The following is a 23168-nucleotide window of genomic DNA, read 5'->3' as shown; positions in this document are numbered from 1 at the left end:
CTGACTTGTGGTATTCTCGCTAGCCATAACAAGAAAAGTTCCAGCTGACTTTTCGCTATACTTGTGTTGACAATTAGCTGTTTTTTGGTATTTAGTAGTTATTAGGCGTGTATAATTATTTCAAGAATGAAGGTGCGGTGTTTTGTTACCTTGCTGTGCCTCACGGTGGGTGGTAGAGCAGGGAAATACTCCCGGGAAATTAACGAGCCCAAACCGACTAGCAATGATGGGAAGACGGTAGAATTCAGGATAGCCAAATTGAACCAAGTGTGGGAAAAAGCCATCAGGGTAAGTCTCTTGAAGAAAGTGGAATTTCACCAAATGTGAGGCTATCTTTCTAAAACAAATGTCCGATGATCATATATCTACATATGCAGCATGTCTGTCTCGTAAAATAACCATGATTTTGTTTGGTTTCCAAGCTCAGGTTTGCCTTGGTCCGGAATGAAATGGTATCGATTCAATAAGTTGTCCAGACTATAGCTGTGGCTCTTCTCCATCTTCCCTGTAACTGCCTCCACCCCTTTTTCCACCCTGTCTTTCATCACCTTTCTTACTTTTCCCGGCGTGTCTCTTCCGTTGTCCGTTAGATGCAGATGTCCCCGGTGCACCAGGCGGAGTTGCACAGTGACCTGAAAATCCATGAGAAAGATGAGCTGCAGTGGAAGAAGATGAAAGTTGAAGGACTGGATGAGAACGGAGAGAAAGAGGCTCAGCTCCGCCGCAACTTCAATGGTGAGAAAGGGTTCAGGTTATATTGTCCACACTTTCTGCTGAACTCTGCTCAGTCTATTTTAGTCAGTGAGCTTTTTGCTTGTGTTACCAAGAAATTCATGTTTGTGGCAAGTAACAATTTAGTTGCGAAAAATAAAAAAGATAGTTGAGTTTCTGCCTTTTCATAGACATGTTAGATTCCCGGAAAGGGGAAAAAAGTTATCTGTTTATCTCCACATTCTGCAGCCTCAGCCTTGATTTTTCAGCCCTTCAGTGATCTAAAAAGGTCGACTCATTTGCAGTCAGACTATCAGAACAGCACTCTTTTTCACTGAATTAAAACTCACTAGCACATCTCAAACACCCCTTCTATTTTTCTGCTTTACTTTTCATGGCACGTCTCTCTCACGGCATCATAAAATTTTTACTTAAAAATGTCTGGGACACAATGGCCCTGACCTTTGCACCTCTTTTAGTTACTTATAGTGTTGTTAATCTAGGAATGTTGATTCACCATGTCCTTTTCAGTCATGTTGGTATAGCTTCAACTGTCCAGATATATTTTTAGGTCCAGGTTGGTGCAGCAAATGGCCTGTGGAATCTGGATTTGAGTCCCTTTGTCAGTAATCAATCTGGCCTGTTAAAGCCAAAAAGGAAAACTTAAAACTAATGAAATCAAAGGCAATGCATACAGCCTAATTTAGGAACCTTCCTTTATAGTAAGAAATTTTTCTGTCATGTTCTTGAACAACAATTCCTTCCAGCTCCATGGGCGCTACTGTTTCTCTTCCTTGTTCAGGGTGACACTCAAAGAATTCTAAAAATCTAACCTTTTATTATCAATCTAAATGCTAGACCCCAGTAGTGCCTCATCTTAAAGTGAGCAGAGATTTCCTCGATATTCTATGTGTTTGTGGTGCTTTTCAACCAGCTCCTTGTTTATAAGGACTCTTTTGATTAAGTGACACTAGTTAATGAATGACATACATAGCTCAGCAGGTACTGGCTTAAGACAGTGCTGATGCAGCTGGTATAGCAAAATTTAACTGGGACAGAATTATGTTAGAAGAGGTAAACAATTACCACAGTTAAACCTATAATGACCTGAGTCCACTTTAGGGTTGGATCATAGCTTTCAACGATAGTACTGAAGTATATTGTGCTGTGACAATCAAATAGACTTGACACATTTTACTCAGAGATGTTAAGTGTGTGAAAGCATCAGGTATCGGGTATCTGCTGAATGGAGAGGATAAGCACAACGGTCTTGGAAACTTTTTTGATGTTAAGGATTTTTTGTTGTTTAACACATCATCTTTTCTTTTATGGATAGCCCATATGCACAGACCCACCTTTAACGTGGCTCTGAATCGAGTGTTCTCACAAAGAAGTGTGTCCGGGGGGCAAATAATTAAGCTTGGCCTCCACAACCTCCCTCTCTAATCTTTTTAATTATTCAGCACTGTTTAAGACAGAAAAGTATTTTGAGATAGATGATCAAAGACATAAGGAAGGAATTCAGAGTGCACAAAAGGCCAATAGGCACCTCAACTTTGGTCTGCTGTGTATTACCTACATCAAGGGAAAAATGCTGCTGCCTGGTTTATTCCGATAAGCTGTCGTCACCCAGCCTGATTAAATGAAGTCTTGGCTGTCAGCTGGCCCAGCTCATTTTTACCAGTCCATTTATTATGAATGGTGCTGTTCCCTTAGCCATGAGAGCTGGCTTTGCAAATGGTGACAACACTAGAGAATGTGTTGGGAATATGAAGTCAATAGGAAAGCTTTTGGCAGGAAGTGCAGCATCCCAGGTAATTGTTTGGAAAAGAGAATACAAATTGGATCTTGGGTTAAATGGTGTGTGTATGCATGATGAAATCTGTGCTAGAATTAGTGTGTAGCTCTCTGAAGTCACCTCACAATTGTGCGAACTTATCAAGGACAACGACAGTTCTTATTCATAGTGTTCCTAAGGATATATTTATTATATTATCATCACTGAAACTGTTTTTAAGAAGGAATCATTTGAATTTGTTGTCCAGTAATTCTGGCCAAGTATGGGATGGACGGAAAGAGGGACACACGGCCACTGGAGAGCAACTTCCTGAAGGACCATGACACCAAGGAGGGAGACATATTTGATGATCCCAGGCTAGACAAACTCTGGAACAAGGTAGGTGTATTTTTGTATGTGCGTGTGGCTTATAAGTTATGGGGGGGGGGGGACTCTTTTATTTAACTCCTAACCTTTTTGTAGGGTCTTTTTGTCCTAGTCTCGCCAAAACATCAGACTCTCATGAATGACACAAACCTTATTTTAAGACTTTTACTCAGAATTAATGATAATTTTACAAAGCATTTCATAGGTGATTGGGCCATGTAAATTAGTGAAGGCATAAACCAATGACATAATTACGCTTCTTCAGTTTCAAGTAAAGAAAAAAAAACAAGGGCATGTGGTTAGCGTAGCAGTCTATTGCGCTGAGATCATCGGTTCGAATCCCCGTGTTACCTCTGGCTTGGTCGCTGGGATCATCGGTTCGAATCCCCGTGTTACCTCTGGCTTGGTCGGGCGTCCCTACAGACACAATTGGCCATGTCTGCGGGTGGAAAGCCAGATATGGGTATGTGTCCTGGTCGCTGCACTAGCGCCTCCTCTGGTCGGTCAGGGTGCCTGTTCTGGGGGGAGGGGGAACTGGGGGGGAATAGTGTGAGCCTCCCACGCGCTACGTCCCCCTGGTGAAACTCCCCACTATCAGGTGAAAAGAAGTGGGTAGCGACTCCACATGTATCGGAGGAAGCATGTGGTAGTCTGCAGCCCTCCCTGGCTCAGCAGAAGGGGTGGAACAGCGACCAGGACAGCTCGGGAGAATGGGGTAATTGGCCAGATACAATTGGGGAGAAAAAGGGGCAAAAAAAATCCAAAACAAATGATGAACACTAAGACCAATGTTTGCATTTTACCCATTCATGCTCTCTATTTGAAGTGAGGACCAAAAGCTTTTTCCACTGTCACTAAAACTGCTGCTTTACTTCTCATGGCTTTTTCCCTGACAGGCAAAGAATTCAGGGAAGTTCTCCCAGGAAGAGTTGCTGAGCCTGAAGAGAGAGTTCCAGCACCATAAAGATAAGATCCATGAGTACAACATTGTTATGGATACTGTCAGCAGGACTGAGGGTGAGTCACCTCAAGCCTGTGGAGTCTATTGTAGGCTCTCTAGTTTGTACTTCACTAACTGTGCTAACCCCTGTTGTTATCCTCCAGAACTAATAAACGGTGCCATTTACTTCTATCAGTCACTCTGCCATTGTCATCCCTCATTTGAACAACCTCTAGTTATTCTTAGGAGGCCGAAGGAGGCCTGCCATTGCTCACCTCTTAGCCAAATGCAAGTTGGCAGTCTTTCATGTCAGCACTCCAAGCCTCAGCTAGAATTTCATTTACCCTTGCTCAATGTCAAGTCAGCTTCCTTTTGCTTTCTTTTTTTATTTTCAAATTTCTTATTCTCAAACCTACAGTGCTCTTATCACACCCCCATTTTTAACCTTAACTTGTCTATTACCCATTACTATAGTAGCAGACGTCAACCTCCCTTAAGTTTATATAAAGAATAAAATTCAGTTCTCTGGTTATCTGAGCATTGAATCAAAGATTGTCTTGATGTTAGTGAAGTAAAAGTAAATTATTCATCAAGTTTGCACATGCAAGAATTTTGACTTGGTGGGCTGCTTCCTTTAAAAAAACAGTAGGCATAATGAATGCAACATTCTACAGTGTTTCATAATGCCTCATATTGCAAAACTGTAGAATGTTGCGTTATATAACGGAGTGGGTAAGGAGTGACTGTCCAGTGATTATCTAACAAAGAGTGAGAATATCTGTGTACCTAGGCATATCAAATGGCCAAGGGAGTAAAGAGGTAAATAACAAAATACTTAGCAATAGAAAATCTGTGAACAGCGGGTCTCTAGAATATTAACACGGAGTACTATGGGCGGTATGGCTCAGGAGGTAGAGCAGGTCGTCTAGTAATCGGAAGGTCGCTGGTTCGATCCCCAGCTGCTCCACAGAGTGTGTCGAAGTGTCCTTGAGCAAGACACTGAACCCCTAACTGCTCCTGATGAGCAGGTTGGCGCCTTGCATGGCAGCCTCCGCCATCAGTGTATGAATGGGTGAATGTGAGGCATATACTGTAAAGCACTTTGAGTGGTCAGTAGACTAGAAAAGCGATACATAAATGCAGTCCATTTACCATTTATTTACCGTACTGTTACTTTATTCTCACCAGTGCAATATTAATTGTAACACCAATATAATACTGGACTCATTACTGTCCTTTGCAGGTGGACTTAAAAAGGTTATTACAGTACCTATTACAGTATCTTATAGTACTTGTTACAGTATACAATATATACAGTACAAATGAGATTACATACTAACTGTTCAGCTTTCTATAATTAGTAAGTGGCCTTTACCCTGAACACAATGCCACCCATTGCTCATACTCACAGTGCTTGTTAAACCACGTCTCAAAGTGTTTTTAAATTCAGGGGAATAGAAGTGTCACCTCAGAACATGGGTGACACCTGACAGCCGTCTGCCACACATTTGTCAGCAGTTTTTTAGCAATTTTCTCCTAAACAAGCATCAGGTATTCTGCTTCTCTGATGCATTTAAATGCAAAACCAATGGCTTGGGCTCCACCCTCATCTGTTTATTCAGGCCAGATAGACAAGAATTTCATAATCATTCCATTTTGATGCAACCACAAATAAGTATCTTCTAGCCATGTGACATTTAAAAAACAAACCAGTTATCTGGTGTGCCTCTTTACAGTTATTATGGCAGTGTACGGCCAAGTTACCTTAACATTGCCCTTCCATTTTTCTTCTCTCTCTCTCTTATGTACACTCCTCCAAATAGCTACCAGACTTCATCATTCTTTGTCTGTGTTTTATCTCTCCATCCTTCTCCTTTGATCCTCTACTCCTCTCCCACCATTGCCCTGCCCTACCTCCCACCTCTCTGGTCCACAAAACTGCCTCCTCATCACATCTCCTGCCTGCTTCTGTTTGTCTTCGTAGAGATACATAAAAATGTGGTCTCCCCATTGGAGGGTGAGGGTAAAGAGCATTTGCTGCATCAGAAACACACAGAGCTGAAGCAGAAGATGAGGGACCTCAACCAGGGTTTTGAGCGCCTACGCAAGCTAAGCCATGAGGGCTTTAGTGAAGACAGTGGTGAGGGAGCAAGTATGTGGTGTGTCACAGACACACACACACACACACACACACACACACACACACACACACACACACACACACACACACACACACAGTATTTGCAGTCCATTATATAAGATTATATTGCTTGCTTTGCATAATTGAAAAATGAGTTTGCCAGTGGTTTATTGTTTATGATGGCAACGCCTCCACAGATAGCTGTGAAGTTTAGTCCTGGAGTGTCACATCCTGCCTCAGACTGGGCATGTGTGCCAAGATCGGGGGGTGCTGGCATTGTACCATCTATATGCCCAAATTAATTAAATTCAGCAGTATTAGCATTGTACTCCTCAAAATCTATGCTGTGTTAATCTCGACTCATTTATAAAAATACCATGGCTGTGGTTACTGCTGTGGAGATACTACCGTGGTGTTATTGTTAGCATTTGCTCCTGTGAAAGCCAATTAAAATTGATATGTAAATGAACTGTTACTTTTTTGGGGGGGGGTTTGCCCCCTTTTTCTTCCCAATTGTATCAGGCCAATTACCCCACTCTTTTGAGCTGTCCCGATCTCTCCTCTACCCCTTCTGCCGATCCGGGGAGGGCTGCAAACTACCACATGCCTCCTCCGATATGTGTGGAGTCACTAGCCGCTTCTTTTCACCTGATAGTGAGGAGTTTTGCCAGGGGGATGTAGCACGGAGGAGGATCACGCTATTCCACCCCAAACAGGCGTCCCAACCGACCAGATGAGGGGCTAGTGCAGCGACCAGGATACATACCCACATGTGTGATCTAAAACCTCCCTTCTCCCCCCCCCCCTTTTTTTCCTCCCCAATTGTACTTGGCCAATTACCCCACTCTTCCAAGCCGTCCCAGCCGCTGCTCCACCCCCTCTGCCGATCCGGAGAGTGCTGCAGACTACCACATGTCTCCTGCAATACATGTGGAGTCGTCAGCCGCTTCTTTTCACCTGACAGTGAGGAGTTTCACCAGGGGACCTAGCGCGTGGGAGGATCACGCTATTCCCCCCCAGTTCCCCCTCCCACCCCAAACAGGCGCCCCGACCAATCAGAGGAGTCACTAGTGCAGTGACCAGGACACATACCCACATCTGGCTTCCCACCCGCAGACACAGCCAATTGTGTCTGTAAGGATGCCCGACCAAGCCGGAGGTAACACGGGGATTTGAACTGGCGATCCCTGTGTTGGTAGGCAAAGGAATAGACCGCTACACCACCCAGACGCCCACTTTAACATTCAAATTAGCCCTCTCTCTGCTGCCGTCTTTAATCCGGTCCATAATTTGTAATTGTAAAAGTAATGGCAAATGTTGCACTTGATTGTTGAATTGTTGATACGGTTGACCACACATTATGTTTAAAGATGTGTTTATTAATAAAAAATATTTAATGTAGAAGATCAGAAACTGGAGGCTATACCACCTTGCCAGAGCAGATGCTGTTTTTGTGCAGCAGTGTGCTCTTATCTGTCTCATTTGGGACATGATAATCATCAAAAGGAGGTGGTGTGGTCAAAATAGCACAAGCGGTTAAAGTCAGGCGCTAATCCCCATTTATGAATAAGGAAAATGTCTAACCGCACAATATTACTCACTACCACATCATTAAGCCTGTTGCTAAGATTTATGAATATGTGCTATAGCTTGGAGAAAAGATTACATTCAATCTTTGCAATGTTACTATTGCACATGCATACATTGCGATGCTGATGCTCAGACAATACATTATCCGGTATTAGTGCCTGGTCTTCCACCTGTTGCCAGGGGCTGTTCATAGACAACCTGATGAGGGAGACTGCAGCCAGGCCACCAAATCACTTGGCTCAGAGTCATCTCCCAGCTAGTACGGTTACCTCGGTACTGACCGATTCATTACATTTAAGGAATCCCTATAAACTCCACATCAACAATCCTGTTAATCTCCAATTACAAAAAAGGAGTAAAGTTAGATGTAAGCTAAAGTTTTAAATATAGGTTAAATAAGTAGATGCTTGCCATAATGTGCCTAGCATGCAAAACACTAACAAAAAATCTAGATTGGTGTAAGAATTAGTGTCACTCTCCAGCTGCATGATGTTGCTTGCTGGTATCAAATGACCATGTATCCCTGGTACAGTTACAGTCGCATGCAAACGTCCAGAGGCATTATGTAACATAATGGCAGAGGATTTGCAATACACAAAATGGAAGGCCCTCTAGTGGTGAAAGTAACTGTTACTGGTTGTCAACCGTATTTAAGGACCGCAGCATCAGTGTAAAAACGGTGCCGTTAAAGCCTGCATTTAAACTTCTGTATTATGCATTCCAGCTCCACTTGCTTTCAGTGTAGCTTTACCTCACTCACGCAACAACCCCCACCCCTAAACCACACACACACACACACAATGACTAATGTGTTTTATTATGTCGCCTCTGGACATCCCTGTCTAGTGTATTGTAGTTTGTAAGGCATTTCTAGTTCCTGGGGAGTTAGTTTCGGTGGGAGTTAGTTCCAGAGTTAAGCAATTGTAGATTCACTTCACACTGACTCATGATGACTCCCTTATACACACACACACACACACACACACACACACACACTGACTGCAGTGATCATTTCATTGGCTCTTCAGCTTATCTGCCTAATATTTTTTGTGATCTTATGGTATTTGCATTGTAATGCAGTGGAGACATGTTGGGGCAGAAGATGACCTGAGTTTTTACCTCATGCAGCCATTTTCTTTTTGCCATATTGTAGGTATGATAGCCATAGGAGAGATCAGAATGTTTGTAAACAAAGAGCGCCAAGCTACTTCCGGGTGGATTCTAGTAGCTGGGTAGTGCCTAGTAGCTAACGTACATAACGGTTAGATAGCACTAGTTGAACAGACAAATTAATTTTCAAAAATGCCGAAATCGTGCTGTGTGTGGGGCTGTAATGCCAAATGTACCCCGGCAAACTAGTTTTTAGGCTTTTTCCGTTTTCCATCAGATAAATCTAAATCTACCCGGCGAAGTCTGTGGGTACAGAGGGTAAAACGGACGAAGAGCACTGCTAACGTTACAAAGTTAGTGAAATTGCCAGGAGGACTTGCTTGTGCTGAACTGGGAGGAGGATGGAAACCATCCATTCATGACCAGATTTGTGGGAGACATTTTATTACATGTAAAAATTAACATTGTTGCCGTTGTGTAGTGGGAGATTGTGTATCCGTTTCACCCGCTAGCTAACGTTACGTTGCCGTTGTTGCGTAGTGGGAGACTGGTGACACGAGGCCAGAGAGGCTATCCGTTTCATATTTGGCCCGTTAGCTAGCTACAGTAATGTTAACATTACTAACTAGCTTTGTAATTGAAAGAGAGAATATATACAGTCTGTATACTTTCTCGAGAAATCAAACGTTTTTGCTATTATTAACGTGCTATTATCCCCAAAATAAACATTGGTGTACAAGATACATTGTTGTGGCACCCGGCATTACATTACCCAGACGTCAGTTGAGTTTCCCCAAACACCGCCTGGCTAGCTAACGTTAACTACATTTTACATCAGTCAAAGTAACGTAAATCCCCGATCGCGTCATTTCTAATGAAAACAACATATAATATTGTTCATGAAACACCCAGCTTTCTATAGCTAAGCCTACTACTTTATTTTTGTTTCAACATAATTATTAATTAATTAGTCGCGAACACTTCCTTACCTTCTCATTCAGCTAGGCGATCCAAAAATGTCCCAAATGTCCGTTAGGAGCAAAACGTCCAGAGGTGGACAAATGTCTCAAGAGATATGTCTCGAGACGGGACATAGGCATATTATGCCTCGAGACCGGTTTGAGCTGAATGTCCCACTGGTGGACTAGGCTCCAACACGAATAACGTTAGCTGGGCTAGAGAGCATAATCCAACAAACTTTTGTATTGATGTTTACACACGTTATTTACACAAGTTGAAGATAAAATGAACACAAAAACAATAGTTTAATTTAATCTGCACTCAAAATTACTTTAATATGCTCTTTATTTCATACACAAATGGGACAAACCTTACAGACCCCTTGCTACAGACGCATTTCGACTCTGCCTTCTGTGTTGTGTAAACATTGCCCTCCGCGAAGCTAGCCACCCGGAAGAAGGTTGTTTGTTGTTGTGACGTCACGCTGATCTCTCGTATTTAACTGTTACCAGTCCCTTTGAGGTATTGATCTTCTTTCACTTCTCTGTCTCCACTTTCTATGCAGAGTTCAGGGAGCCTCGTGTGATTGAGCTGTGGGAGGCTGCCAAAAGAGCCAACCTTAGTGACGATGAGCTGGACTCTCTTAAGGTAGCTTTTAAAAACACCCCATCTTCAGTTCTTTCAGCACTCAGGATAAAGCTCTTGTTAATCCATAGTATTTCCTTGTCTTGGTTTTCATGCATGCTTTCCCATACCTTTCTGGATTTCATTTTCTTACAGCTGAGAATGTAACCTTTGGTAACTTTATTTAACTTGTCACTGCCTTAGATGAATGCTGGGTCTTCCCATTCTCTTAATGTACAGTTGTGCATGTGGTTAACTGAGGTTGAACTGAACTTTTTACATTGCCCATGTTGCCTGTTCCCTCACCCGACCCCTGACTGTGCATTTAGGAGGAGCTGCATCACTTTGAGACCAAGGTAGAGAAGCACGTCCACTACCAGGAACAACTGGAGTTGTCCCACCAGAAGCTTCGGCATGTGGAGGCTTTGGGAGACGAGGAGCACATTAAGAGGAACCAGGAGAAGTACATCGCACTGTCTGAGAAGACCAGGGAGATGGGCTACAAGGTAGGGAGGGACTCTTGGATGGATGGACAACAAGTTTACCACACAGGCCATTGTTTGTATTGTTTGATGTCACAGAACACCAAGAGGTTGGTCGCCAGGAAATGATTAGGTCATGGAAGATATTACAATGTTACAATTTCATTTAGTAGATGCTTTTATCCAAAGCGACGTACATCTGAGAGTTAAAACAACACAAGCAAGGATCTAGTCAGGAGACAACAACGCAAGCAAGTGCCAAAAAAACAGGTTCAAATCTGATAGGACATAGGCGTCAACAGGCAGTGCACAAGGGCAATGCATAGGGTGCATAGAAGCGTGTTTTTTTTTTTGTATTTAATACCATCAGAAAAAGCTGGGTCTTTAGCTTCTTCTTAAAGATGGAGAGGGACTCAGCGGATCGAATGGAGTTTGGTAACTCATTCCACTACTGGGTAACTACAGAATAGAGGAGTCTGGCTAGTGACTTAGGGCCCCGTTGTGGCAGAAGTGTCAGGCGCCTTTCATTGGCAGAGCGTGGTGTGCGGGACTGAGTGTACACCTGAATGAGGGAGTTCAAGTAGGTGGGAGCCATTTTAGTTGCTATTTTGTAAGTGAGCATCAAGGTTTTGAATTTGATGCGGGCAGCAACTGGGAGCCAGTGGAGGAATATGAACAGCAGCATGACATGTGCTGTTTTGGGTTGGTTGAAGACCAGACACACCGCTGCATTCTGGATCATTTGCAGAGGTTTGAAAGTGCATGCAGGAAGACCTGCCAGTAAGGCGTTGCAGTAGTCAATGCATGATATTACAAGAGCCTTAACCAGAAGTTGTGCTGCGTGCTCAGACAGGTAGGGTCTAATTTTCCTGACGTTGTGCAGGGCAAATCGGCACGACCAAGCAGTCGAGGCCACGTGAACCTTAAAGGTTAGTTGGTCATCAATCATGACACCCAGGTTTCGGGCAGACTTTGTGGGCATGAGTTGGGTTGATCCGAGCTGGATATTGATCTGTTGTTGTATGGATGGACTGGCTGGGATGACGGGGAGCTCAGTCTTAGATAGGTTAAGCTGAAGATGGCGATCTTTCATCCATGCAGAATGTGCTGTCAGTATAGTTAATGTGTACCGTCTCTTTAGGAGTCTTTTGTTCACTGATGATGTCAACAGCACCACATCGACAGCACAGGAATTGCACTAGTCAACAGAAAACTTGGTAAAAGCCTCGAGACATTTTGTTCACGATATTGATATTCCTCTACATACTTTTCATGCTTTTGGATGCACTGTCGGTATATTAGTTTTCTTAACATAAGTCTTAAGTCACATTTATTAGTCATATTAGTTTGACTTGATGTAATATTTCGTATTTTATTGTACGAGTTCATATTATATGTGCTGTTACCAGTGAATGCTAACCCTAGTGAATTAGTTGGATGTGACAATCCGTTGTCATCAGTTTAGCCAAAATACTCACCTTATTTGGTCAATAATAAAATGTATGCTAGAAATTGCATTGCAGTAACACACTTGAAACTCAAATATCGTTTCATGGTCATTTTTGTTGGTGTATTGAACTTTGCGTACTTGTTACGTTGTATCTTGTAGTTTTACCCTACTTCCAGTCAACCATGAAACAGAGTGGAACTAATCACCCTCTTCAGCATGGTGATTGGAGGAGGAGTTGTCTATCTGCCAGCTTATGTAGGGCGTATAGGGGTGGCAGAATACAGAGATATCAGCAAGGAATGATGATATCCATGCCGAGGCTGTGAGGTCATCTGGCGGGAATGATAGGAAAAGCTGGGTATCGTCAGCATAGCAGTGGTATGAGAAACCATGGGAGCAGATGATTGCACCAAGTGAAATGGTCTATATTGAGAAGAGAAGGGGACAGAGCACTGACCCTTGAGGCACCCATGTAGATAAGCCATGCAGTTTGGACACCTCCCCTTCCAAGATCTCCCTGAGAGGTAGGACATGAACCAACAGAGGACAGATCCTCAGATACCAAGCTCAGTGAGTGTGGAGAGGAGGATTTGGTGGTTAACCATGTCAAAGGCAGCTGACGGCTCTAGCAGCAATAAAGCTGAAGACTGACCAGCAGCTCTAGCCAAACACAGTGATTCCATTACCAACAAAAGTGCAGTCTCGGTAAAGTGACCCCGCTTAAAGCCAGGCTGATTTGGATCATGCAGATTGTTCTCAGAAAGGAATTCAGAGACTTGGTTAAAGATCGTGCGCTCAAGTATTTTTGATAGAAAGGGTAGGAGTGAAACAGGTCTGTAGTTTTCAACCTGGGCTAGGTTGAGTGTAGGTTTTTTGAGCAGCGGGGTAACCCAAGCTTGCTTAAATGCAGTGGGGAACACACCCGTTGTAAGCAAGGAGTTGATGATGTGTGTGACTGCGGGGGTTAAGTGTGGGGGAAATGGTCTGTAGGAGGTTGGATGGTATCGGGTCCAGCAGACAGGTAGTGGGACGAGAGTCCAGCAGAAGCTTGGAGACCTCCTCCTTGGTCGGGGTAGAATGAGGTAAGTGAGGCACTGTTAGCTGGCAGCGGCAGACAGAGTTAGTCAGGCTCAGAGAACTGGTTACTGATGGCAGAAGCCTTATCAGTAAAGTATGAAGCGAACATGTCTGGAGTGAGCAGAGTGGAGGTTGGAGGAGGAGGCGGATTGAGGAGTGAGTTAAAAGCAAAAAAACATTTTTTGAGCATCAGTGGTGCCACAGATCTTGTTCTGATAGTAAGTGGTCTTAGCTGTTTTGAACCCGCCCTTTTGCTGTCTGATGACCTCAGTGAGCCATGGACTAGGGGGGACATTACGAGCAGGTTTGGATGCTAGAGGGCAGAGATTAAGAGAGGAGGCTAGTGAGGAACAGAGTGTGTCTGTAGCCGTGTTGACAGGAAGTGAAGAGAATTCATTATGAGGATGCATGGAAGCCAAGACCTCATTGGAAAGCTGGCTTGGTGTAAGGGACCGGATGTTTTGGTGGAAGGAGACCATTTGTGGGAGGAACATGAGGATGTTCCAGTAAGGAGGCCGTGAATTGAATAAAGAAGTGGTCTGACAGATGTAGGTGGGTGGCAGTCAGATTTGCTGTGGCGCAGTTCCGAGTCAAAATCAGATCAAGGGTATTGCCCACTTTGTGTGTGGGAGGGGTGGGGACCTGTTTGAGGTCAAAAGAGGACAGAAGAGATGGGAAGTCAGTCGCCTGGGTTTTGTCAGTATGGATATTCATGTCTCCCGTGACAATCAGTGGTGTGTCATCATCAGCAATGACTGAGAGTAACATGTCTATTTTGACTACAAAGTTCCCCAGCTGACACCCTGGTGCATGGTATATGACAACCACAAATGGCTTAATAGAAGCGGTAACCATGATTGCATGGTACTGAAAGGAGAAGTTATTGCTTAATTGAGAAAGCTTAGTGAATTTCCAATTCTTTGTAAATCAGGACACCTGTACCGCCTCCACGCCCAACAGAATTGGGGGGGGGGGGTGAGAAAGCAGAGTCAACAGCAAGTGCGGCCGGTGTGGCAGTATTTTCTGGATGTATCCAGGCTTTGGTCAGGGCTAGTACCTGAATGTCTGACAGATTAGCTAGTGTTTGGATAAATTCTGTTTTATTTACAGCCAGTTGGCAATTCCATAAGCCAAAAGTAAAGGAGTAGTGAGTAGAGGTGGCTTTCCTGAGTGAATAGAGGTTCTCAGGGTTGCAGTGTCTGCGACAGATGTGATTTTTTTTTTTCTCCAACAACCTTGAGTGACAGGGATGTCTTTATAGCGCATGGTGGGTGAGGCAGGCAACGAGAGAAAATTGTAGAAAAGGGAATTACCAGTCAGTGTCCTTGCTTGGTTGGCTTGCACAGGTCTTTACCCAGTTTGGTCTTCGCACAATGATGGCTGACGCTATAGTGCAGCTGTGTGTTTAAATACCAGGAAGTGCCACAACTGAACCCATGTCAGCTGACCCACCTATCTAAGCTCAGAGAGTGAAACTAGCAAGTGTTCAGCCCAATAAAGCCTGATAGCGGCCTACATCTGAATCAAAACTCAAAACAAGTTTCAAATCACTTACCAACCGTCTGCGATCTCCTATGTTCAAAATCAGAGCTGCTTCTGCTTCTTCTATATTTTATATTACATTGGTGTGCTCTTGTCATGCATGATATATAGGTATATCTTTGAGATTATTTAAGAAGGATGTTGTACTGAGAGCTGACTGTTTATGTTACTGTTCATAACAATCCATATTCTGTCCAAAAATTGGGTTGGTTATTGTAAACCTGTACTATAAGCCTTTAAAAACAATCAACATACACTGCTCAAAAAAATAAAGGAAACACCTAAAAACACAATATAGACCTCGAGGAATGAAATATTTCAGCTGAAAATCTTGATTTATTAGACAGAGGAATGTGTTTAGAGCAAAATAACCTAAGAATGATCAATGGAAATCAAAATCATTAGCCCATTAAGGTCTGGATTCAGAATCATACTCAAAATCAAAGTGGAAAATGAGAACATAGGCTGATCCAACTTCTGTGGAAATTCTTCAAGACGATTCAAAATGAGGCTCAGTAGTGTGTGTGGCCTCCACGTGCCTGTATGCACTCCCTACAACGTCTGGGCATGCTCCTGATGAGACGACGGATGGTCTCCTAAGGGATCTCCTCCCAGACCTGGATCAGGGCATCAGTCAACTCCTGGACAGTCTGTGGTGCGACATCGCGTTGGCGGATGGTACGAGACATGATGTCCCAGAGGTGCTCGATTGGATTCAGGTCTGGGGAACGTGCAGGCCAGTCCATAGCATCAATGCCCTCGACATACAGGAACTGCTGACACACTCTGGCCACATGAGGACGAGCATTGTCATGCATGAGCAGGAACCCAGGGCCCACTGCACCAGCATATGGTTTGACAATGGGTCTGAGGATCTCATCCCGGTACCTAATGGCAGTCATGGTACCTCTGGCTAGCACGTAGAGGTCTGTGCGGCCCTCCAAGGATATGCCTCCCCAGACCATCACTGACCCACCGCCAAACCGGTCATGCTGGAGGATGTTGCAGGCAGCAGAATGTTCTCCACAGCGTCTCCAGACTCTCTCACGTCTGTCACATGTGTTCAGTGTGAACCTGCTCTCATCTGTGAAGAGCACAGGGCGCCAATGGCGAATCTACCAACCAAGATGTTCTCTGGCAAAGGTCAATCGGGCTGCACGGTGTTGGGCTGTGAGCACAGGCCCCAATTGTGGACGTCGGGCCCTCATACCATCCTCATGCATTCTGTTTCTCACTGTTTGAGCAGAAACCTGCACATTAGTGGCCTGTTGAAGGTCGTTTTGTAGGGCTCCGGCAGTGCTCCTTCTGTTCCTCCTTGCACAAAGGACCAGATAGCGGTGCTGCTGCAGGGTTGTTGTCCTCCTGCGGCCCCTTCCACGTCTCCTGGTACCTCCTCCATGCTCTGGACACTGTGCTGGGAGACACATCAAATCTTCTTGCCACAGCACGCATTGATGTGCCATCCTGGATGAGCTGCACTACCTGAGCAACTTCTGTAGGTTGCAGATACCGCCTCATGCCACCTCTAGTGGTGAGGGCACTAGCAAAATGAAAAACTAACCAAAGATCGGCCAGAAAAGATGAGGACAGGCAAATGGTCTGTGGCCACCACCTGCAAATCCATTCCTTTTATAGGGGTTGTCTTGCAAATTGTCTAATTTCCACCTGGTGGAAATTAGACAATTTACCAACAGGTGAAATTGATTCACAAATCAGTGTTGCTTCCTAACTGGACAGGTTGATATCTCAAAAGTGTGATTGACTTGGAGCTACATTGCATTGCTTATGTGTTCCCTTTATTTTTTTGAGCAGTGTATTTCAGGGCTTAAAGTATTCCGGCACCGTGCCGGATTTCCGGCGTGCGTCGTTTGGCTGCGGGGGAAAAAAAAGTATTTTATTTAAAAAAACGTCTTGATTTCATCACCATCACTTTCGAGTTTGTCTGCCAATGATATGAGAGGAGCACAACTCTCCCGGTCTCAAACTAACATTATTAGCCAATCAGAAGTAGAATGGGGCGGGTCTTGGAAAAATTTGCTTCAACCGAGTCCTATGCTGCATAGATGCCCGAGTAGAGAGACGTCACGTCGATGGAGAGTAAGTTCATGAATCCTGGGGAAGATGCCCCCCTAGTTGATAAAGGATTAAAAAATAAATGGCGCTGGCCGTGGATAGAAGAGATGGGGAAGGACGGTAAGCCTTTTGGTAGCTGGGTTAAGAAGTTAAGAGAAGCAGGTGCTCGCTTCTGCACTTTGTTCTCGAGAAAGCTAGTATATGCAACTAGCGGGAAAAAAGTGCTACACGTCATGAGTCAGACCCCGCTCATAGAGCAGCTGTTCGTGCTCTCCGACACACAACGCGGTTACCGGGAGCAACAACCACAGCTGATGTACCGGCATCAATAACTGACCGTGTGTGTGACTTGAAAATACGCCCGTGCACCTTCATCGCAGAGCACTATCTGTCTTTCAAGCTCGCCCAACCCCTGGAGAATTTATTCAAAAAAATAGCTAAAGACAAAATTGCTTTGACAAAACTGTCAATATCTAATCAGCATGCCAGCTATTTGAACACACACGGCAGGCATAACACCAGAGTTTAAAAGACATTTCGGAAAAGCTAAAAAATGGCATGTTTTCCTTAAATGTCGACGAAGCCATCAACCAGAACAGTCCTCAATGTCCTCGTTCGTTTTACTATTGCCACCTACTGACCTTTCTTGTTATTGCAGTTTCAAAAGGCCCACCATAATCTGTAGATTCATTTCCATATAATGTTTTTTTTTTTACCCTGCGAATGTGTCCACGCCACAGGACGACAACTCCCCCCCCCCACACACACACACACAAAAAGTTCAGGCTCAGGATTTTTTTTTTTTTGCTTTAACCCCTGCAAATAGCCAGATGTTTGACATGCATAGTATGTTAAATATCACAAGTTAACAGCAATCACCTGTTAAACAGAGAACCTATCAAACCAATTACAAGTATATTCAGAAACAAAAAAGTTCAACTGATACGATAACCCTTAGGCCATCGGAACACCCATGTTGAATTTCAACCACTTTTTGTTTCACTGTAATAGAAGCACAAATTCAATTAGCACCGTATGAGTATTTTGATTATTTACATCACCTGTCATCATGGAGACAATTTGTGTTTTGGAGGTTGTGGAGATAGAAAAACATGCCAGCAGTCTGTTTTTATTTCTGAAATAGTGCCAAGAAACACTGCATACCGTACCTGGGCATGGGTGCACTTGAAAAGGTGGTCTCGAGTACGGTTTGCATCACATGTGAAAACTACTGTAATAAAACACAGAGGTGGACTGTCATGTGATGCCATAAGAGAGTGTCATTTCTGGGTAAAAATGTAGAAAAAACGGCTTTAAGTACCATAGCAGGGTTCTACGCTAACCTTTTGCCCGAGGAGTACACAAAGAAATTTAGGAGCACAGTGAAAAATGTTCAAGTAACACACAAAGTTTATTGACAATTGATTACATAAATGTTTTTACCACACGCACGCATGTGTGCGCGCGCGCGCGTGTGCATGCATGCGTGTGCGCGCGCGCGTGTGCATGCATGCGTGTGCGCGCGCGCGTGTGCATGCATGCGTGTGCACGTGCGCGTACTAAGGGACACACTTCTGTACAATAACACATACCACCAACATGACACACTTGCCAATGCCTACTGGACGCAGCTTTTGTATGTTGGCCTTCTGGCACACTCGGCCAGCAGTCCACGGCAGAAGTGAGATCAAACACTGCTGTTTTTTTTGGGGGGGGGGGGTTCCCCCCTTTTCCTCAACAATTGTATCCATCCAATTACTCCGCTCTTCTGAGTCATCCCGGTCGCTGCTCCACCCCCTCTGCCGATCCGGGGAGGGCTGCAGACTACCACATGTCTCCTCCGATACATGTGGCGTCGCCAGCTGCTTCTTCTCACCTGACAGTTAGGAGTCTCGCCAGGTGGACGTAGCGCATGGGAGGATCATGTTATTCCCCCAGTTCCCTCTCCCCGACCAACCAGAGGAGGCGCTAGTGTAGTAACCAGGACACATACCCACATCCGGCTTCCCACCCGCAGACACGGCCAATTGTGTCTGTAGGGACGCCTGACCAAGCCGGAGGTAACACAGGAATTCAAACCGGCGATCCCTGTGTGGGTAGGCAATGGAATAGACAGCTATGCTACCTGGACGCCCTCCAAATGCTGCTATGTTAACGTTAGCCTCCTTAGTTAAACTTTGCGAATAGTGATGGGCAAAGTAGTTCTTCGGTGTACTGAATCATCAATCAGTTCATTAAAAAGATTAGTTCAAAAGATTTAGTTCACCGAATCATTCAGTGCTTGAAGACCGGAGCTTCGACTGCGTAGTCCCTCTCACTGAACTGAAACATGGCCGAACATCCAGTGCAGCTCGCTAACTAGTAAACTGAGAACCATAGTTTGTGAAGGTTATGCCAGTTAGCTGAGCATTTAGTTGTAGAAATCGAAAGTTGAATCAGTTCATCTGGACATGTTTATTGAGAGAAATGTTCATCACTCATCTAAGTGACCTCTTCAGTCTCAACTGACTGCAGGTATCCCCACCCTCATAAACAATGCAGTGGCATAATGACCGAAACCAACGATCAGTTTCATATGCAAATTGCTGTGACTTTTTAATGGCCGTGTGTGCTATTCACAGAGGATTGGGGAATGGTTGCAGTCACAGCATTGTAGGATGGTGACAGATTTACTCTTAGACCCCCCCCCCCCCGGTTCAGGGATGGTCGTTCCGTTCCCTCTTCACCTCTTTGGGTTTGCACGTATCTATCGTACTCCTCCTGCACAGTACAAAGTATTCGTACCTAATTGAAAATGCCCCGAGTGTTAAACAGCGTTTTTGTTTTTCTGTCTTTACGGTGCTGGCGATCACTGCCAGGCTACTGTCTGATGGCCGATGGATTTGCCAGATGAGCACTGTTCATTTCACTTGTGTAGGAGTGCTAGGAAAAAGTAAAGCAAACTAATTGCCCGATTGGCTGCTTTTTCAGCAAAAAAAAATTGGCTTCAGATTTTTTTTTAATTAATTTCAATAAATGGGGAAATAAAACATGAGTTTACATCAGCTTAGATTTTCCTGGTCACAAAAGATAAGCAGCCTGCTGCTGAGTGTTTTTCCCAGTTTTCTTAGTTTAAGACTTTTTTTAAAGGTTAAGGTGGTGAAGTCTTCAGACCTGTGGGGGCTAGCAGGTAGAAGGGGGTTTACACCATCTGAGCTTGATCATAAGTGTGCATTCATACTGGAGGGGGACAAGAAACTACTTGAATATGAATCATCCCCCCCTTTTTTTTATATATTCTAAATTTTCCTGAGACCATTTTCAGAGACAAGGCAAGAAAGCAAACAAACCGTTTGAGTTTTATTTTTGGATCCTTCTTTTCCCTCAAAACCTCCTTGATAAATAATGTTTTCTTGAAGTTAATCATAAAGAGCAGACTGACCACTATCCATGTTAACGTGGATGTGGATGGAGCAGAAGGGACACCACGAGCAGGGGAGTGTTGAGAGGCTCAGGAGGATTTGGGTCGCATTAAAGACAGGAGCAGAGAGAGGACTAATTTGAATGTTAAAGTGGGCGTCCGGGTGGCGTAGTGGTCTATTCAGTTGCCTACCAACACGGGGATCGCCGGTTCGAATCCCCATGTTACCTCCGGCTTGGTCGGGCGTCCCTACAGACACAATTGGCCGTGTCTGTAGGGACGCCCGACCATCTGGAAGCCAGATGTTGGTATGTGTCCTGGACGCTGCACTAACGCCTCCTCTGGTCGGTCGGGGCGCCTGTTCGGGGGAGAGAGCGAACTGAGGGGAATAGCGTGATCCTCCCATGCGCTAGGTCCCCTGGTGGAGGGGGTGGAACAGTGACCAGGACGGCTCGGAAGAGGCTGGATACAATTGGGGAGAAAAGGGGGGGAATTTAAAAAAAAAAAATACAAATTTGAGTGGTACTGATGGAATCTTGCCATATCCTCCCATTGTCCAGATTTCTGCACTGAAAAGAACAGGAGCCGGGCCAGCTGACTTACTTTTGTTGTTGTTGCTTTGATAACCCACTCCCAAAAGACGTGGCTCTGATTTGTTGTTGTTGTTCACAACTGCTGAACTGTGCATGTCAACATTCAAAACAAATTATGCGTAGCACCTCTTAATTCTCTCTCTGGATTTCAGATGAAGAAACACATGCAGGACCTGACGAACAAGATCTCCCGCCAGGGACTCGACCACAACGAACTCTGAGAGACTCGGCTCATCCTCCCCATCTGAGTCAACTACCAGACTGTAGCTCCCTCACTGCAATTACACACACAGTACTTTCTCCACCACATAATAACTGCTGTGAAATAATCAGTGTTTTCCCATGTAAGTTTTTATAATGATTTACTATGTTAAATTGCATTATCATGAAGTGTTTGATTATTTGATGAATGATTTGTGCACAAACATGTCTGTTTACTTTAGAGCTAGATGATATTTGTACATTATGTGAATAATAGATGGCTTTTTATAAATTAGCTGGTCAGGAAAATGCAAGTACTCTTTTAATTTTTCAGTTCATTCAGATTTTCACTGTGTAGTTTAAGATCAAATGGTATAACCCAGTTTAAAGAACGACCAAGACGGTCATTTTGACCATTTTGGATTTTCAAAGTTTAATAATTTTGTGGGAAAAAAAGCACAGATTTGCTGCTCCCCAAATTCTCGTAAATTGCATATATTTGCATTTAAAATGAGTTTTAGATCAATTGCACAAAAAAGTTATAAGATCTACCTAAAATGACCATGAGCAGTCAAAATGACTGCTTTGTAATTTGCACGTGATTGTGTGCGTCATACGTGTGTCGGTCGCATCGTTTCCTTCGCGAAATTCATTGCTCTATCCTAGAAAAAAACTAGCATCCTCCAGTGCAGAGAAATCGTCTAAACTTGATTATTTCCAACATGTCTGGGTACAGACGCACCATAACTACCACTGGCATGTTGTAGTATTTGTTTGGGACTGTTTCAATATTTATTTTCAGTTCTTTTTTTACATTTCATATTTTATAGGCCTTGTTATGTTTGTTAGATAAGCAATATGTGTTTTCCGTTTGGTTTTTCAGGTAAAATTTTCACTTTTTCAATTTTGCTATTCAAGTTCGACCGGCCATGTCTCTGAAGTTTAAATTGTTTCAGTATTGTAGTTGTTAAAATGTTAAGTTTGGTGTCAGTCGTTTCCTAACAGACATACTAACATATGTAATGCATTAATATCTTAATTGGGTATTTATCTTGACAGAATATAGTTAAAAAACCGGTGGTCATTTTAGGTAGGAGTGAAATCCCGGTCGTTCTCGTGTTTTAATGGCACGTTTTAGCACGGCTGATGGCAGCCAGGTGTAGGGGAGAAGTTAGGTGTGGCAGTAGTCCAAGAAAGACAACTTTGTGGGGGGTTTTGCTGAGGGAATGGACAGCAGCACTTTCGCCTCTGAACCAGATGATGTGATGTAGACTGTGATTCAGCTCCTGGAAGATGTCCAGCCAAACACATTAGCACGTTTTGCTCTCTTGGATTTCTGGCAGGCCATGTTTCATTGTGTAGTCAGTTTGCTTATAGCTGTATAAATAACACCAGTCGTTTTCTGTTAAATTTTTTTAATGCATTTTCATTTTTGTCTGTAGTGAGATACACTTAGTTTTGCATATGTATTTGGGAGGTATTCAAAACAAGGTACCTGAAAACAATCTTTTATCCAACAAAATACAAAGGTTAACAATAGTTGATAATCAAAAAAATGTTTTTGTTCTTAATAGTCCAGCATAAATAAAAGCAATCGATATTTACAAGTAATCCTGCAGAGGATATCAGTCCTAGAGCCTGTCATGGCTGAGTAATGTTAAGATTATTGATTGTACTTGGTCGACTCTCAAATTTTTCACTTGGCTTTATCATACCCTCCCTTCTTGTGGTGTTTTTAAATAAATTGGTCTAGTAGAGTCAATATGAAAAATTAGTATCAATATGTTTGATATAAATGATTATTTGATATAAATTAGGATGGCGGTGAGAAGAGATCAGTCATTCCTGTTCTGACAGACCAGCAGCAGAGCCATTGATTACTCTGATGAATAATGCTACCGGCTAGCTGATTGCTCAATCATATCCTGTTCACATCAGCCTGAATAAATTTTATTTGTATTTACTAGAGCTGTGTCTTTGAGCTGCTCATTTCATGGATTGCCTCGATTTTGATGTGGAATGGTAGTCTAGCAAGCAAAGACCCTCTTTAAAGTTAGACTAAAAGTTACTGGTGCAGAAAGGAGCATTTTAATCTCCAATGAGCTATCGAT

General features: G+C 43.7%; 1 protein-coding gene across 2 annotated transcripts; it reads left to right on the top strand.

Annotated features, from left to right (window-relative positions):
- lrpap1 (low density lipoprotein receptor-related protein associated protein 1) lies at positions 1-21957 on the top strand. 2 transcript variants are annotated; one of them, XM_056280254.1, is made up of 8 exons: positions 1-288; positions 591-735; positions 2757-2887; positions 3772-3892; positions 5800-5955; positions 10181-10263; positions 10569-10745; positions 21009-21957. In XM_056280254.1, the coding sequence occupies exons 1-8, from the start codon at positions 127-129 to the stop codon at positions 21075-21077; spliced, it is 1044 nt and encodes a 347-aa protein (XP_056136229.1). In that variant the 5' UTR covers positions 1-126; the 3' UTR covers positions 21078-21957. The 2 variants fall into 2 exon arrangements, with proteins under 2 accessions (XP_056136229.1, XP_056136228.1); XM_056280253.1 differs by having other exon boundaries at positions 5800-5967.
- The last annotated feature ends 1211 nt before the right edge of the window (positions 21958-23168 follow it).

This window comes from Lampris incognitus, chromosome 5, assembly GCF_029633865.1.
Source record: "Lampris incognitus isolate fLamInc1 chromosome 5, fLamInc1.hap2, whole genome shotgun sequence".
Taxonomy (NCBI): Eukaryota; Metazoa; Chordata; class Actinopteri; order Lampriformes; family Lampridae; genus Lampris; species Lampris incognitus.
This window is presented reverse-complemented; position numbering and strand designations above follow the sequence as displayed.